Source organism: Babylonia areolata, chromosome 22 (assembly GCF_041734735.1).
Source record: "Babylonia areolata isolate BAREFJ2019XMU chromosome 22, ASM4173473v1, whole genome shotgun sequence".
NCBI lineage: Eukaryota > Metazoa > Mollusca > Gastropoda > Neogastropoda > Buccinidae > Babylonia > Babylonia areolata.
In genome coordinates this window covers 6,439,733-6,458,203 of record NC_134897.1, presented here as the reverse complement: position 1 = coordinate 6,458,203, position 18,471 = coordinate 6,439,733, and the positions used below count along the sequence as shown (strand labels likewise).

General features: G+C 43.1%; 1 protein-coding gene across 1 annotated transcript; it reads left to right on the top strand.

Annotated features, from left to right (window-relative positions):
* The first annotated feature begins 605 nt into the window (after positions 1 to 605).
* On the top strand, positions 606 to 17,709 carry LOC143297495 (uncharacterized). The gene is made up of 6 exons (XM_076609895.1): positions 606 to 773; positions 1,336 to 1,449; positions 3,919 to 4,044; positions 8,784 to 8,940; positions 11,162 to 11,393; positions 17,400 to 17,709. Exons 1-6 carry the CDS (start codon positions 606 to 608, stop codon positions 17,626 to 17,628), a joined length of 1,026 nt encoding a protein of 341 aa, XP_076466010.1. The 3' UTR covers positions 17,629 to 17,709.
* The last annotated feature ends 762 nt before the right edge of the window (positions 17,710 to 18,471 follow it).

The following is an 18,471-nucleotide window of genomic DNA, read 5'->3' as shown; positions in this document are numbered from 1 at the left end:
TTAATCTTCTTGCGGTTTGGCCAAAACTTTCTTGGTTTACTGATTGATCGAAAGATCGGCAGATGAAGTGATTCATTCAGTTTAAACAGAAAAAAAATGACACTTTGCTTGGACTGGAGAAGAAATAGTGAACACTGTTTTGGAATGGCCACCATCTGTTAACGATTCGCATTGCGTTATGCTAAGTCACACACACACGCGTCGACTAAGACGACAGGACATATAAATGAATCACAGAATAAATTAAGATAACACAGGTAAACAAAATTAAAGAAATGAACAAACGAATAAACAATGAAAACCAACCAACAAATAACGAAGCAAATAGATAAACAACGAAACTGACAAAGAAATGAATTGTTTTTTAATCTTCTCGCGTCTTCAGTCATAAAGGACACCAACTGCACGCGTCAAAAGCAGCCTGCTCCAGGATGACGTCACGGCATACGTCAAAAAGCGGCCTGAGCCACGATTACGTCATCGCCTACGTCAAAAAGCTGCCTCATCCACGATGACGCCGCACGATGCTAGAAGCCAGAAGGAAGCGGCGAAGGCAAGGAGAAAGAGGGAAAAGAAGAAGATCCACGGTCAGCAGTGCAGTGCCCATGCTTCCCCCTGGCTTCAAGAAGGACTCGAGAGTCTGGCTGCACAAGAACCCCAAGCCAAGAGCCGAGGATGTGGACAAGAGCGCCGTCCTGCGGCGATTTCTGGACAGCGAGATGAGCTACAATGAGAACTCCCCGTGCTACTTCATGGAGTTCCAGGGTAAACAGGTAAGTGGAGGGTATGGAAGACAAGGAGGCGGAATACAAGTATCCACACAGTTATCAGTATTTCTGGAACAGGCACGTTCCCTGCCTCCCATTCTCTCTTCCCTTTCTTCACCCACGCTCTCAGTTTCTTTCTCTCATCTCACCTCTCTCTTTTTCTCTGTCACATCCTCTTGTCTCCCCCTACCATCTGAGAGAGAGAGAGAGTGTGTGTGTGTGCGTGCACAGATCTGCAAACCTGCTAAGATTTCAAATAACAGAAAATAACACCACAATCGAACCATTTTTTAATTTATTATCTAACTGGCGTTAGAGAGGGAGGTGCGGGGGAAGACTACAACTCGACAGAGCTTGAATTCACGACGTAACAATCCTCATTCGTTTGACAAAGAGAGAATCACACACACACACACACACACACAGAGAATCATACTCATCGGCAGACAATACGGCCAAGCAGGACACGAGCTCACCACCTAACAACCGTCAGCCCTTTAGTTGTAGCTGACTCCCTGAGCTGTTGTGAAAGGTCAGGAGGGTGGCGCAGCGTGTGTGTGATGTGCAGTTCAAGAAGGACTCGCGGTCCTGGCTGCACAAGTCGTCCCTGAAGAAACAGCAGGCACTGAGGTCCAGGAGGAAGGGACCCGGGCCTGTGGCTGGGGACTGCTGTCGGGAACCGGTAGGTAGCACGTGCAGCTGTAGCGGTGCCAGCATAGTAGCAGCAGCAGTAGTGGTAGTTTATCAAGGAGGCGTCACTGCGTTTGAACAAATCCATATACGCTGGACCACATCTGCTAGGCCAGAGGACAACACTGCCGTTGCCATTGGTTCTTTTTCAGTGCGCCAAGTGCGTTCTGCACACGGGACCTCGGTTTATCGTCTCATGCCGAAAGACTAGACGGTTAGTTTGATTTTCCACTTGGGAGAAAGGGCGAGAAGGAGGTTTGAACCCAGACCCTCACGGCCACTGTGTTGACAGATGAGCACTTTAACCACTCTGCCACCATCCTCTTGCTACTCGTGGTAGTAATGCTAGTTAAGGAAGAACAGTAGCAGCAGCAACAACAGTGGTCATAAAGATAAGATGACAGCATGGTGTGGTATTCGTGGTTGTGTGGCAGTTGCAGTGGTAGCTGCAACAGCAACAGTAGTATTATTTGTAGTAATGGCAGTTGTAATTGTTGAGAAGGAAGAGCAGCAGGAATAGTTGTGTATGATCATACAGGCTAAAAGATGACATTATGATGAAGTAGTGGTTAAGATGGTAACAGTAGCATCAGCAACTGCAGCAACAACAGTAACGGCAATAGTAGTGGTTGTTGATGCTGTTGCTGTAGTAGCAGTTGCTAATGTTTTAACAGAATCATTTCCTATGTACATACATTGTCAACACCAAATTTAGTTTAAATACTAAAAGACTATATATTATTTCTTTCTTGAGTGAACCATATTTCGTTTGTCTCTGGTTCCTCTTTTCCCATTTATTTATGTAACTATTTATTTAGTTAGTTCTTTTTGTTTGTTTGCTTGTTTGTTTGTTTTTGCCCTGTTTTAATCCGTAAACACCACTTGTGAGCCAAGGCTTCATCTTTTTTGTTGTTGTTGTTGTTGTTTAAACGTGCTTGTGTGTCTTCCGATTTTGTTGAAGTATATCATGTGTGCTTTTTGCTAACGACCAGTGATCAGGATATGTGTCTCTAAATAAATGACACGAACTTGCCTTGATGCAAATCAAGTGAGACTGCAATCCTGAAGCAGCACAGGGGGAAGCCTTTCAACTAAAAGTTCAAACCAGATCAGAGAAAATAAGATGGCAGCGCAGTGGAAGCCCCTGTTACAACTGGTGAACTCCTGTTGTCTTATCCGATTGAGCATCTTCAGAGAAGGCATTCCCGCATTCTTTATTTCTATTTTCTCTTTGTCTTCTCTTCCTTTTCCTTCCTTTATTTTCTTTTCTGTTCGTCTAGGACCCCTTCATTCCTCCATCTCTCACTCATTCCCTCCCTTCTCTCCTTCCCTCGTTTCTTTTCTTTCTGTTCCTATCATCTTTCTTTCCATCCATCCTTCCTTCCTCTCTGCAATCTTTCCTCAGTTCCTTCCTTCTTTCCTTCCATTCTCTCTTTACTCCCTTCTTCTCTTCCTTCTGTCTATCCTTCTTTCACTCCTTCATTCTTTCCGCTGTCTCTCCCTTATTTCATTTGCTCTCTCCTTCCTTCTGTTCTTTCTTCTCCATTCCTTCACCCTCCAACCCCCGCCCTTTTCTTCTTTTCTCTCTTTCCTCTTCTCACTTCCTGCCTTCCTTCCTTTCATCCATTCTTCCCTTGCTTTCCCTCCCTCCCTTCCTCTCTTCCTTCTCTTTTTCCTTCCTTCCATCCATCCTTCCGTTTCCCTCTCTCCCTTCCTCTCTTCTTTTTATCTATCCTTCCTTCCTTTCCTGTCTTTCTTTCTCGTATAGCTTTCGTCCATTTCCTGTTCTCTCTTTCTCTTCTTTCCTTCAGTTTTCTGTCTTCCCTTTCTCCTTCCACCATCTCTTCCTCCCCTCCCTTCTTTCTCTCTTCCCTGTACCTTCCTCCAGTGCTGTGTGGCAGTGACGATGTGTGGCTGGGTAATTTGGGAGACGGTGTGTGTGTGTGTGTGTGTGTGTGTGTGTCGGGGCTCGTGTACGTTTATGTGTATTAATTTTGTTTCTGCTTTCATATCTGTGAAACTGCATGTTTGTTGCATATCTGTTATGCATGTGTGTTGCATATCTGTTGTGTGTGTGTGTGTGTGTGTGTGTGTGTGTGTGTTGCATTTATTTGTTTATTTATTATCATTATTGTCTTTAAATTTATTATATTATTATTATTATCATCATCATCATCATCACCATTGCTATTATTGTCATAATTATAATTATCTTTATTTTTTTAATTTACTTATTCATTTATTTTATCATTTTTAGTTCCTTCATTTATTTTTGATTTAAATATTTATTTACTTCTATTCTTTTTTTTTCTCTTTTTTTTTTCTCAAGGCCTGACTAAGCGCGTTGGGTTACGCTGCTGGTCAGGCATCTGCTTGGCAGATGTGGTGTAGCGTATATGGATTCATCCGAACGCAGTCACGCCTCCTTGAACTACTGATACTGATACTGATACTGTGACAGGAGTTTGCCCGCAGCAACACGGAGGTCCGTCTGTCCTTCCAACAGGACAAGCTGCTGAAGAGAAAGTGCGCCACCTTCCATGCCAGTGATGGGGACATCATCACCAATGACACAGGCCTTCGCCAGGTGCTCGTTTCACAGTCAACTAAATCAGCATGTTCATGGACATTTTTGTGCTTGTCCTGTTTTTGTTATTTGTATATTTTTTTTTCTGTTCAGGAAACAATATTCAAATTCATTTCATTTATATCTGCCTGTCATCCCAGTTGGTGGACATTTTTGTGCTTGTCCCACTGTTAAAAGTATATGGTCGTGTGTCTATGTCATGATTTTTGATGACCAAGTGTGGTTTTGTACATGTGTGTTGTGTTGTGCCTTTTTTGTTTTTGGCTTACGTGAGTATACCATGTACTTCTATGTAATAACTGTTTTGGTTATCTGTCTGAGTGAATGAATATGTATGCGTGTAGGCATGCAGGCACCCACACGTCCGTATGTGTGTGTGTGTGTGTGTTAAACGTTAAAAAAAAACCAAATCTAATTTCTCTGTAAATATTTTGTAAGCACTAGATTTGGCGTAAAAACAGCAAAACATTGCTTCGTTCAATACATTCTTACAACAGAGGTATAAGTCTACCGGTTTCAACCGTATTTATAGTGAACGTTTTATTTCGTTAAGCGTCCGGATCTGCAGTATTTCCTGGGGTATTTTCTGGGTTGTTATGGTTTAAAGACAGCGTGGCATTCCACTGGACAGAATGACAATAACTACACCACCGTCCTGTTTATTGCAAACAACATTATGAAGAAGGTACTTTAACAACAACAAGAATGAGCTGATCAACATTCGAGTTGGCGACAAGACTTTAAACTCCTTCGTCTGCCATCTTGCCTCCAAGTCAGTAGGAATCGTTCAGCACACGAAAACTTTCTGAAGTATCTGAGAGGAAAAGTCATTGAGTGGAAGGAAATAGATAAAAAAAAAAAAATGCACGGATACAAACGTATAACAGTTTGTTATTTGGATGTTAGTGAAATACCGCATCAGGACTGCCCGGTTTTGTTTTCAGTTCCACAAACGATCGTTTTTTGACAATGACATGAGCACAAACAAAAACAACAACAAAAAATCAGATCGATTTTCTCAGTTTACACATCGTCAGATTTTCGCAGAAATTACCAGAATATTGCAGGGAATCGGTTGGTGCGAAAATGTTGCACAACGTTTGAATTTCTTGTTATGAATTGTCCAAGCTGGACAGTTTGATACTTTGATAGATCAATATCATGATCGAACAATGAAATACCGATTGACCTGAGTTTCTCTATGTGGAATCGTTCCAATTCCTGACGGGCGCAATAGCCGAGTGGTTAAAGCGTTGGACTGTCAATCTGAGGGTCCCGGGTTCGAATCACGGTGACGGCGCCTGGTGGGTAAAGGGTGGAGATTTTTCCGATCTCCCAGGTCAACATATGTGCAGACCTGCTAGTGCCTGAACCCCCTTCGTGTGTATATCCAAGCAGAAGATCAAATACGCACGTTAAAGATCCTGTAATCCATGTCAGCGTTCGGTGGGTTATGGAAACAAGAACATACCCAGCATGCACACCCCCGAAAACGGAGTATGGCTGCCTACATGGCGGGGTAAAAACGGTCATACACGTAAAAGCCCACTCGTGTGCATACGAGTGAACGCAGAAGAAGAAGAAGAAGTTCCAATTCCGTCAGGCACACAGTTTTTATTTCGACAAACTCATTTCTGATTGGAGTCACACATAAGCCATAACGGCTTTGCTTCTTGTGTTGTCTTTTCCATCTTTGTTATTGTTTGTGTTGGCATTTTCTTACGCATTTCTCTCGTTTTTTTGGCATTCACCCATTGTCGCTGTGTACTGTGGTCGGTATTATTGGTGTCATCATCGTCATTGTTGATGTGGTCGTCGTTGGAATCGTCCTTCTTGTTTTTTTCGTCGTCGTCATCATCTTAGTCGTCGAGTTCATCATCATTTTCATCGGCGTCCACGTTATCATCGCCGTCTTCGTCATGATCGTTATGTTCTTCGTGTTGTTGTCTTAGGCAACGCGCGGCAGGTAGTACTGGGTCATATGGTTACCATAGCGGGAAAGAACCCCTGACCTGACTTCTCCAACACCATGAAAGCTCTGGGGAAAAGTGGGTAGACATCACCGCTGAGTGGACAAAAAAGAACTTTGCAGATACTCCGACCCTGTCCCAAGCCGGCACCAGAAACAGAGCATGATGATAATGCCTTCATCAGTGATAATACCTTCATCAGTGATAATGCCTTCATCAGTGATAATACCTTCATCAGTGATAATACCTTCATCATAATGCCTTCATCATAATGCCTTCATCAGTGATAATACCTTCATCAGTGATAATACCTTCATCATAATGCCTTCATCATAATGCCTTCATCAGTGATAATGCCTTGATCAGTGATAATACGTTCATCAGTGTTAATGCCTTCATCATAATGCCTTCATCAGTGATAATGCCTTCATCAGTGATAATACGTTCATCAGTGAAAATGCCTTCATCATAATGCCTTCATCAGTGACAATGCCTTCATCATAATGCCAGTGATAATGCCTTCATCAGTGATAATGCCTTCATCATAATGCCTTCATCAGTGACAATGCCTGTGACAATGCCTTCATCAGTGACAATGCCTTCATCAGTGACAATGCCTTCATCAGTGACAGTGCCTTCATCAGTGACAATGCCTTCATCAAGTGCACGGCCCCCAGGTTTCGGGACCAGTGACGGTGACAGGGACGGACTTTTTCCCTTCACTTGCCATCTTCCTTGCTTGCCACCGTTGTTGTCCGACTTTTCTTCCTGTTTTTATATCATTATTATGTTTCTGTACTTAGTGAAACTACTCATAGAATAAAACAGTAGAGAAGAGGACATCATCATATACACAGATGGCTCAATCACCAAAGACCAATCCGGTTGGGGATTCACTGCGAAACAAAATGGAAAAACAGTTAGGGAAGAGAATGCTGCCTACAAAGTCACAACCTCCAGCCTAACGATGGAAGTTGAAGCTGCGACACATGCCCTCCAGTGGCTATCGTCCATCCATACGCCCGGAAACCAACATGCCATGATTCTAACCGACTCAATGAACCTCATACAGAAAATTGAAAACGGAATGGGAAGCCCAGAGTGGCATAAGGCAATGCGCAACTTTCAGATTAAAAAACTCACATGGTCATACTGCCCGGGACATGCAGGTGTTAAGGGAAATGAGCGAGCTGACAGACTTGCTGGTAACGCAACACCAACGAGCGGCCTACATCTAGGAAAATCGGAAATCCTCAGAAAAATCAAAGAATACCAAAAAGAACAGGTACAAGGCCATCACACCATCGATCGCCTCAAAGAAATAAAAGCAGAGAGAGGGAGCGGCCGCAAGTCTAACATGAAAGGTAGAGCACGATGCTTTGCAAATCAAACAAATATCGGCATCATTTCCAAACCAACATTGCGCAAATTTCTTCAAAACGGAACAGAGTCTCTGTGGGCCTTTCCAAATACAATAGACTGAGCAACACACTAGACGCCACGTTTTTGGCATCAGAGATCTTTTCCCATCCCTCTTGCGGCCAGTCAGTGGCAGCCTCTGTGCGTGTGTGTTTGTGTGTATGTGTGGGTCTGTGCTTTTGAGTGCGTTTGTGAATGCGCGAGAGTGTAAGTGTACACAAGTGTCAGGAGAGATCTGTGTACGTGTGTGTGTGTGTGTGTGTGTGTGTGAGGAGGTGGGAGTGCGGGGGGAGGTGGGGTAGAGGATGAGGTATGTGAGTATATGCATGCCTACACTGTGGGAGCAACAGGATATTGGAACGTATATATGTGTGTGTGTGTGTGTGTGTGTGTGTGTGTATGTGTGTATATCTTTGTATATATGTGTGTGGGGTTGGGGGTGGGAGATATGGGCGTATGTGTGTGTGCTTGTACAAGTCAGTGTTCATCTCTGTGAGTGTGTGTTTGTGTGTGTGAGTGTGTGTGTGTGTGTGTGTGTGTGTGTGCCGTGGAAGCTGCGATACGTAGACTAGAAATGAGTGTGTGGAGGAGGGGGGTAGAGGAGGTGCAAGGTAATGTGTGTGTGTGTGTGTGTGTGTGTTGGAGCTCATGTACGTTTATATGTATTTGACTGTGCTTTCATATCTGTGAAACTGCATGTTTGGTGGATTTCTGTTGTGCATGTGTGGGTGTGTGTGTGAATGTGTGTCTTCATGTTTTACATTTATTCGCTTATTTATCACCATTGTTGTCTTATTTATTTATTTATTTATTTTTTTATTTTTTTATTTTTATTTATTTATTTTTTTTTATTTTTTTATTTTTTTTTATTTATATTTTTTATTTTAAAAAAAAAATCATTTTATTAGTATTACTATTATTATTACTACTACCTTTTTCTATATTATAATTATTATTCATTTATTTATTTATTTATGTAAGCTTATCTATTATTTATTCCCCTGTTTTTTTTTGTTTGTTTTTGTTTTTTTTGTTTGTTTGGGTTTTTTTCTTTTCTCAAGGCCTGACTAAGCGCGTTGGGTTACGCTGCTGGTCAGGCATCTGCTTGGCAGATGTGGTGTAGCGTATATGGTTTGTCCGAACGCAGTGACGCCTCCTTGAGCAACTGAAACTGAAACTGTACTTATGTTATTTGTCTTCAGGTTTCTGGTTATGATCTGTTTCGCGTCTGTGTGTGTGTGTGTGTGTGTGTGTGTGTGCGTGTGTTACTTTCATCATAAATGCACACACAATACACATACACACCTACAAACTACTAAATTCTAAGACAAAACCCCCCTTTCCCGGCAGGTGCTACGGAAGAAGCGGGTGGACAACACACCTCACGTGGGTAGCCAGCTGAGCAGACGACCAAACCGCACCCTCAGTGAAGAGCGGGTCAATGATGAGGTGACCAACATCATGACCTACGCCAGTCTCAACACCTTTGGCCATGACAATGAGGACGGTGAGTGAGGGCGGGGGGGGGGGGGGGAGGAAGGAGGGGGTGGTGAGTCACAAGTGGGAACAGACTGGTGTGGTGTGTGGGGGTGGGGGGGGGCTTGTGTGGGAAAGGGAGTGTGTTATGTGCGTGCGTGCGCGCTAAGAAAGGAAAGATAAGTGAAACGATGCGAAAGAATAGCGAGCAGCAAGCTGGTGGCACGGAGAGGAGTGAGAGAAAGAAGAGGCTTCAAGCAGAGGGGAAATGGAGTTGAGACAGACCGGAAGAGATATATGGACAATCTCTCTTCTCTGTAGACATATGTCAGTGGAAGACGTTTGCGTATAATATTTGATCCCTATGCACACTGACCACTGCTCAGAATTGCAGTACATGTGAAAGCGCATGCACACAATAGGTTGCACTTCGTTTATTTTTCTTAAATGATATTTTACTTGAGTATGTGTGACGGTGTCCAGGATGAACGTGCAATAGGATATGTGTGATGTTATCAGTCGTGTCTTTCAGTATATCTATACTGATAATTACTATCCAGTGATTATCAGTTACAGTTTCTTTTTCTTTTTTTCTCAAAGCGAACATGTGAAATGCTTCTATGCGAAAATCTTAATTAAGTTATGTTCTAATGATGTGTGTGTTGCGTAAATTGTCTTTTTCTTACTGCACCTGATGCAATAACTCTTTATGACATAATCAGTTCTTATCTTATCCTATCTTATCTGATCTGTTTTCAGAAAGGATAAGAATGTTCACAACACTGTTTTCAGAAAGAATGACTATTCTCAACACCGCTATTTTCAGAAAAAATGACTATTCTCAGCACCACTGTTTTCAGAAAGAATAACTATTCTTGGCACCACTGTTTTCAGAAAGAATGACTGTTCTCAGCACCACTGTTTTCAAAAAGAATGACTATTCTCAACATCGCTGTTCTCAGAAAGAATGACTGTTCTCAACACCTCTATTTTCAGAAAGAATGACTATTCTCAGCACCGCTATTTTCAGAAAGAATGACTATTCTCAGCACCACTGTTTTCAGAAAGAATAACTATTCTCAGCACCACTGTTTTCAGAAAGAATGACTATTCTCAACATCGCTGTTTTCAGAAAGAATGACTATTCTCAGCACCACAGTTTTCAGAAAGAATGACTATTCTCAACATCGCTGCTTTCAGACAGAATCACTATTCTCAGCACCACTGTTTTCAAAAAGAATAACTATTCTCAGCACCACTTTTCAGAAAGAATGACTATTGTCAGCACTGCTGTTTTCAGAAAGGATGAATATTCTCAACACTGCTGTTTTCAGAAAGAATGACTACTCTCAACACTGCTGTTTTCAGAAAGAATGACTGTTCTCAACACTGCTGTTTTCAGAAAGAATGACTGTTCTCAGCACCACTGTTTTCAGAAAGGATGACGATTCTCAACACTGCTGTTTTCAGAAAGAATGACTATTCTTAACATCGCTGTTTTCAGAAAGAATGACTGGTCTCAGCACCACTGTTTTCAGAAAGGATGACTATTCTCAACACTGCTGTTTTCAGAAAGAATGACTATTCTCAGCACCACTGTTTTCAAAAAGAATAACTATTCTCAGCACCACTGTTTTCAGAAAGAATGACTATTCTCAGCACCACTGTTTTCAGAAAGGATGACTATTCTCAACACTGCTGTTTTCAGAAAGAATGACTATTCTTAGCACCACTGTTTTCAGAAAGGATGACTGTTCTCAACACTGCTGTTTTCAGAAAGAATGACTATTCTTAACATCGCTGTTTTCAGAAAGAATGACTGTTCTCAGCACCGCTATTTTCAGAAAGAATGACTATTCTCAACACCACTGTTTTCAGAAAGAATGACTATTCTCAGCACCACTGTTTTCAGAAAGAATGACTATTCTCAGCACCACTGTTTTCAGAAAGAATGACTATTCTCAGCACCACTGTTTTCAGAAAGGATGACTGTTCTCAGCACTGCTGTTTTCAGAAAGAATGACTATTCTTAACATCGCTGTTTTCAGAAAGAATGACTGGTCTCAGCACCGCTGTTTTCAGAAAGAATGACTATTCTTAGCACCACTGTTTTCAGAAAGGATGACTGTTCTCAACACTGCTGTTTTCTGAAAGGATGACTATTCTCAACACCGCTGTTTTAAGAAAGAATGACTATTCTTAACATCGCTGTTTTCAGAAAGGATGACTATTCTCAACACTGCTGTTTTCAGAAAGAATGACGGAGCTGGCAGACGACACTCTGTGTCTGGAGGAGAACATCAACCACCAGGCACAGCCTGTGTACCGCGGGGGAGCGGGGGGCCGGGGGCACCCGGTTCAGTCCTACCCGTCCCTGCTGACGTGTGACCTGTGGCGGGACAAGGGGGCCCTGCGGTCCGACACCTCGTCCTCGGGGCTCTCCAAAGCCTCCATGGACACCCTGCACCCCGGCTGTCAGGACCTGTTAGTGCTCCTCTCTTGTCTGTGTTTTGTCTATCTTTTGTCTGGGTGTCGCTGTCTGTGTGCATGTTGTCTGTGTTTTGTCTATCTTTTGTCTGTGTGGCGCTGTCTGTGTGCATGTTGTCTGTGTTTTGTCTATCTTTTGTCTGGGTGTCGCTGTCTGTGTGCATGTTGTCTGTGTTTTGTCTATCTTTTGTCTGTGCGGCGCTGTCTGTGTGCATGTTGTCTGTGTTTTGTCTATCTTTTGTCTGGGTGTCGCTGTCTGTGTGCATGTTGTCTGTGTTTTGTCTATCTTTTGTCTGTGCGGCGCTGTCTGTGTGCATGTTGTCTGTGTTTTGTCTATCTTTTGTCTGGGTGTCGCTGTCTGTGTGCATGTTGTCTGTGTTTTGTCTATCTTTTGTCTGTGCGGCGCTGTCTGTGTGCATGTTGTCTGTGTTTTGTCTATCTTTTGTCTGGGTGTCGCTGTCTGTGTGCATGTTGTCTGTGTTTTGTCTATCTTTTGTCTGGGTGTCGCTGTCTGTGTGCATGTTGTCTGTGTTTTGTCTATCTTTTGTCTGGGTGTCGCTGTCTGTGTGCATGTTGTCTTTCTGCTGTCTGTGTGTTGCTGTCTGTGTGTATGTTGTCTGTGTGCATGTTGTCTTTCTGCTGTCTGTGTGCATGTTGTCTTTCTGCTGTCTGTGTGCATGTTGTCTGTGTGCATGTTGTCTTTCTGCTGTCTGTGTGTTGCTGTCTGTGTGTATGATGTCTTTCTGCTGTCTGTGTGTTGCTGTCTGTGTGTTGCTGTCTGTGTGTTGCTGTCTGTGTGTATGATGTCTTTCTGCTGTCTGTGTGTTGCTGTCTGTGTGCGTGTTGTCTGTGTGTATGTTGTCTTTCTGCTGTCTGTGTGTTGCTGTCTGTGTGCATGTTGTCTTTCTGCTGTCTGTGTGCATGTTGTCTTTCTGCTGTCTGTGTGTCGCTGTCTGTGTGCATGTTGTCTTTCTGCTGTCTGTGTGTTGCTGTCTGTGTGTATGATGTCTTTCTGCTGTCTGTGTGTTGCTGTCTGTGTGCATGTTGTCTGTGTGCATGTTGTCTTTCTGCTGTCTGTGTGCATGTTGTCTGTGTGCATGTTGTCTTTCTGCTGTCTGTGTGTCGCTGTCTGTGTGTATGATGTCTTTCTGCTGTCTGTGTGTCGCTGTCTGTGTGTATGATGTCTTTCTGCTGTCTGTGTGTCGCTGTCTGTGTGCATGTTGTCTGTGTGTATGATGTCTTTCTGCTGTTTGAGTCTTGCTGTCTGTGTGTATGATGTCTTTCTGCTGTCTGTGTGTTGCTGTCTGTGTGCATGTTGTCTTTCTGCTGTCTGTGTGCATGTTGTCTTTCTGCTGTCTGTGTGTCGCTGTCTGTGTGCATGTTGTCTGTGTGTATGATGTCTTTCTGCTGTCTGTGTGTAGCTGTCTGTGTGCATGTTGTCTGTGTGCATGTTGTCTGTGTGCATGTTGTCTGTGTGTATGATGTCTTTCTGCTGTCTGTGTGTCGCTGTCTGTGTGCATGTTGTCTGTGTGTATGATGTCTTTCTGCTGTCTGTGTGTTGCTGTCCGTGTGTTGTCTGTATGTTATCTGTCTGCTGCTGACTCTTGTGTTGCTGTCTGTCTTTTCCTGTCTCTTGCTGTCTGTGTGTTGTTGTCTGTGTGCTGTCTGTGTATTGCTTACTGTGTGTTGCTGTCTGTCTGCTGCTGTCTGTGTGTTGATGTCTGTCTTTTCCTGTCTGTGTGTTGCTGTGTGTTGATGTCTGTCCTTTCCTATCTGTGTGTTGCTGTGTGTTGCTGTCTGTCTTTTCCTATCTGTGTGTTGCTGTCTGTCTTTTCCTGTCTGTGTGTTGCTGTCTGTCTTTTCCTGTCTGTGTGTTGCTGTGTGTTGATGTCTGTCTTTTCCTATCTGTGTGTTGCTGTCTGTCTTTTCCTGTCTGTGTGTTGCTGTGTGTTGCTGTCTGTCTTTTCCTATCTGTGTGTTGCTGTCTGTCTTTTCCTGTCTGTGTGTTGCTGTGTGTTGCTGTCTGTCTTTTCCTGTCTGTGTGTTGCTGTGTGTTGCTGTCTGTCTTTTCCTATCTGTGTGTTGCTGTGTGTTGATGTCTGTCTTTTCCTATCTGTGTGTTGCTGTCTGTCTTTTCCTGTCTGTGTGTTGCTGTGTGTGTTTTCCTGTCTGTGTGTTGATGTGTGTGTTTTCCTGTCTGTGTGTTGATGTCTGTCTTTTCCTATCTGTGTGTTGATGTGTGTGTTTTCCTGTCTGTGTGTTGATGTGTGTGTTTTCCTGTCTGTGTGTTGATGTCTGTCTTTTCCTATCTGTGTGTTGCTGTGTGTTGATGTCTGTCTTTTCCTATCTGTGTGTTGATGTCTGTCTTTTCCTATCTGTGTGTTGCTGTCTGTCTTTTCCTATCTGTGTGTTGCTGTCTGTCTTTTCCTATCTGTGTGTTGCTGTGTGTTGATGTCTGTCTTTTCCTGTCTGTGTGTTGCTGTGTGTTGATGTCTGTCTTTTCCTATCTGTGTGTTGCTGTGTGTTGATGTCTGTCTTTTCCTGTCTGTGTGTTGCTGTCTGTCTTTTCCTATCTGTGTGTTGCTGTGTGTTGATGTCTGTCTTTTCCTGTCTGTGTGTTGCTGTGTGTTGATGTCTGTCTTTTCCTGTCTGTGTGTTGCTGTCTGTCTTTTCCTGTCTGTGTGTTGCTGTGTGTTGCTGTCTGTCTTTTCCTATCTGTGTGTTGCTGTCTGTCTTTTCCTGTCTGTGTGTTGCTGTGTGTCTTTTCCTGTCTGTGTGTTGCTGTCTGTCTTTTCCTGTCTGTGTGTTGCTGTGTGTCTTTTCCTGTCTGTGTGTTGCTGTCTGTCTTTTCCTGTCTGTGTGTTGCTGTCTGTCTTTTCCTGTCTGTGTGTTGCTGTGTATTGCTGTCTGTCTTTTCCTGTCTGTGTGTTGCTGTGTGTTGATGTCTGTCTTTTCCTGTCTGTGTGTTGCTGTCTGTCTTTTCCTGTCTGTGTGTTGCTGTCTGTCTTTTCCTGTCTGTGTGTTGCTGTGTGTTGATGTCTGTCTTTTCCTGTCTGTGTGTTGCTGTCTGTCTTTTCCTATCTGTGTGTTGCTGTCTGTCTTTTCCTGTCTGTGTGTTGCTGTGTGTCTTTTCCTGTCTGTGTGTTGATGTCTGTCTTTTCCTATCTGTGTGTTGCTGTGTGTCTTTTCCTATCTGTGTGTTGCTGTGTGTTGATGTCTGTCTTTTCCTATCTGTGTGTTGATGTCTGTCTTTTCCTATCTGTGTGTTGCTGTGTGTCTTTTCCTGTCTGTGTGTTGCTGTGTGTTGCTGTCTGTCTTTTCCTGTCTGTGTGTTGATGTCTGTCTTTTCCTATCTGTGTGTTGCTGTGTGTTGATGTCTGTCTTTTCCTGTCTGTGTGTTGCTGTGTGTTGATGTCTGTCTTTTCCTATCTGTGTGTTGCTGTGTGTTGATGTCTGTCTTTTCCTATCTGTGTGTTGCTGTGTGTTGCTGTCTGTCTTTTCCTGTCTGTGTGTTGCTGTGTGTTGATGTCTGTCTTTTCCTGTCTGTGTGTTGCTGTGAGTCTTTTCCTATCTGTGTGTTGCTGTGAGTCTTTTCCTATCTGTGTGTTGCTGTCTGTCTTTTCCTATCTGTGTGTTGCTGTGTATTGATGTCTGTCTTTTCCTATCTGTGTGTTGCTGTGTGTTGATGTCTGTCTTTTCCTATCTGTGTGTTGATGTCTGTCTTTTCCTATCTGTGTGTTGCTGTGTATTGATGTCTGTCTTTTCCTATCTGTGTGTTGCTGTGTGTTGATGTCTGTCTTTTCCTATCTGTGTGTTGATGTCTGTCTTTTCCTGTCTGTGTGTTGCTGTCTGTCTTTTCCTGTCTCATGCTGTCTGTGTGTTGCTGTCTGTCTGTGTGTTGCTGTTTGGGTGCTGCTGTCTGTCTGTGTGTTGCTGTCTGTCTGTGTGTTGTCTGTTGCGTGAGTGTGGTGCTGTCTGCATGTTGCTGTCTGTGTGGTGCTGTCTGTCTGTCTGTTGCTATCTCTTGTGTTGCTGTCTGTGTGTTGTTGTGTGTGCGTTGCTGTGTGTTGTCTATGTTTGGTTGTATGTGTGTTGTCTGTTGTCTTGTGTGCTGCTATGTGTCTGCCGTTGTCTGTGTGCTGCTGTTGTCTGTGACTGTTTTGTTGTCTGTGTGTTGTCTGTGACTGTTTTGTTGTCTGTGTGTTGTCTGTGACTGTTTTGTTGTCTGTGTGTTGTCTGTGACTGTGTTTTGTTGTCTGTGTGTTGTCTGTGACTATATTTTGTTGTTTGTGTGTTGTTTGTGACTGTATTCTGTTGTTTGTGTGTTGTCTGTGACTGTATTCTGTTGTCTGTGTGTTGTCTGTGACTGTGTTTTGTTGCCTGTGTGTTGCCTGTGACTGTTTTGTTGTCTATGTGTTGTCTGTGACTGTATTCTGTTGTCTGTGTGTTGTCTGCGACTGTGGCGTTGTCTGTGTGTTGTCTGTGACTAATTTTTATTGTCTGTGTGAAAGTGTTGTAGTCTGTGTGTTGTCTGTGACTGTGTTTTTTGTATGTGTGTTGTCTGTGACTGTGGTGTTGTCTGTGTGTTGTCTGTGACTGTGTTTTTTGTATGTGTGTTGTCTGTGACTGTGTTGTCTGTGTGTTGTCTGTGACTGTGGCTTTGTCTGTGTGTTGTATGTGACTGTGGCTTTGTCTGTGTGTTGTATGTGACTGTGGTGTTGTCTGTGTGTTGTATGTGACTGTGGTGTTGTCTGTGTGTTGTCTGTCATTGTGTGTTGTCTGTTTGATGTTGTGTGTGCTGAGGTTTGCGTGTTATATGTGACCATGCTTTGCCTGTTGCTTTGCCTGTTATATGTGACTATGCTATGTGTGTTGTATCGTATTGTATTGTATCACTGTGTTATATCACAACAGATGTGTGAAGTTCAGACTGCTCTCCACACGGCTCCAAGTCCCGTATTGTATCACTGTGTTATATCACAACAAATGTGTGCAGTTTTTGACTCCGCCTATCACAAGACTATGAGTGGTGGTCTGGATGCTTGTCATTCGGATGAGAAGTCCCGTGTCAGCATGCACGTAGCGCACGTAAAAGAACCCACGGCAACAAACGGGTCCGTACAAAGAAATCCGCTTTGATACGAAACAAATTCACCTGCAGACAAAAAACAAAACAAAACAAAAAACGACGCGCTGTCCCCGAGAAGAGCAGCCCTTATGTCACAGAAAGAAATATTTTGTATCATAAAGCAGTATTATACAGTACAATGCAATGCAATACAGACGAATGGGAGAAGAGAAGACATCCTGCTCGTTGAAGACCGACTGTGAAGGAAGGGGGCATACCAGTCGGGGAGGAGCTACTGTTACTGCTTCTACTACAAAAACCAATTCTACTGCATAATACTCGTGTCCGACTCTGTCCCGACAGCCCGGGCTAGAATTTGATTATGATGGAGAGTGTTGTGCCCAAGTTACATCCCCACTCTCTCGTCCAAGAGGGCTTTAGGACAGTCGGCGTTGGGATGGTTCCCAAAGGCCTGCTAGCTCTCAAGGCTGGTGCACTAAGAGCCAGTGGAATCTTGTCCTCCCAGTTTGAGGGTCACAGACCTTGACGAAAGACTAAGCTGCAAATGGATTCCCAGTGCAGTGGATGAACCACTGATCACGCAGCTCACTTTGCTCTTGGTCCAACTGTAAGCTTATGTCAATCTTAATCATCATCATAATATTTGGTATTCATATAGCTCTGAATCTTGTGCAGAGAGAAATCAAAGCGCTTCCAAATCAGTCATTCACACGCATGTATAACTCTAAACTTGATAAACTGAAGACAAGATATAAGCCAAGCGTTAAGACACTACTCAATTACTACTACTACTACTACTACTGCCTCTGCTGGTCTAACTATTGCTGCTACTTTAACTGATACTCTGCTACAGTGCAGTGTCCACACAGGCCCTCCGGACGATGCTGACACATTCCTCATGCACTGTGCTGCAGGTACAACGCCAACACGAAGGGAAACAAACCCATATCCCCAGATCTGCTGACGGCTGTAACTGACAAGCTGCGGAGCTGTCAATCAGACAGCCACTCGTCAGTGGAAAGTCTGGGCGAAGAGCATGCGCAGTTGAAGATGATGTCCCTGTGCGCATCCCCGCCGGGCAGTCCCTGTTCCGATGGCTCCATATCTGAAGAGGATTTGAAGAGCAGTGATGTGGATATGTGATGAGGATGTTGATGATGATGATAATAATAATAATAACAGTAATGATAATATGATAGTATTAACAGATTTGCAAATATGTGCGTTCACGGTGAATCGAATTTTTTATCGGCAGTAAACGAATATTCAACTCTGGTTGGTATAGCACTATTTGATAATCATTTTCAACGTATCGGATTGAGATACCCCACCCCTATCCCAACAATTCTTACAAATTTGTTTTTTATTTTGCCTGCCGTAGATCGTTATTAATTTTATCATTATCATTATTATTATCATTATTAATTTTTGAAATTAAAAGAGGAACTGAATCAGTCTATGGACCTCTCTCTATCTGTTAACATAACACCCTGTAAATGAATTCCTTCAGATTTTGAACATCTTTGTCATCAATAATTAGGTGCCGGCTGTCAGTACGATATATATTCTTGTGTGTGTGTGTGTGTGTGTGTGTGTGTGTGTGTGTGTGCGTGAGCGGTCAGTTGTGCATCAATCGTTTTTCTTTATTGTGTATCTTTGTCAGTCGTGTCCGTCATGAGCTTTTGTCCCTCGTAAACCATGAGTCTTTGAAACTGAAGTATTTCTTTCACACTTCCTGTGATTTGAAATTAAAAGCCTTTTCCCATGCTTCATACCCGCACATATGTATTGTGTGTTTATTATTGGCAAAGTGCGTAAACGGTTTGTGTTGTGAATAGACTTAATACGAATTGGAAAAAAAAAAAAAAAAAAAAATGGGGAGAAGATTTATAAAGCACAGCCAACCTAAACAACAGAGGTAAAACCTTCAAGACTCACTACTTAATCCAACAGGCTCACACTGATTCTCTCTCTCTCTCTCTCTCT

Coding starts and splice junctions, on each gene's coding strand:
- LOC143297495 (XM_076609895.1), top strand. CDS start 606: ATGCTTCCCCCTGGCTTCAAGAAGGACTCGAGAGTCTGGCTGCACAAG. Junction 1,450..3,918: donor GGGACTGCTGTCGGGAACCG/GTAGGTAGCACG, acceptor ATACTGTGACAG/GAGTTTGCCCGCAGCAACAC. Junction 8,941..11,161: donor TGGCCATGACAATGAGGACG/GTGAGTGAGGGC, acceptor TGCTGTTTTCAG/AAAGAATGACGGAGCTGGCA.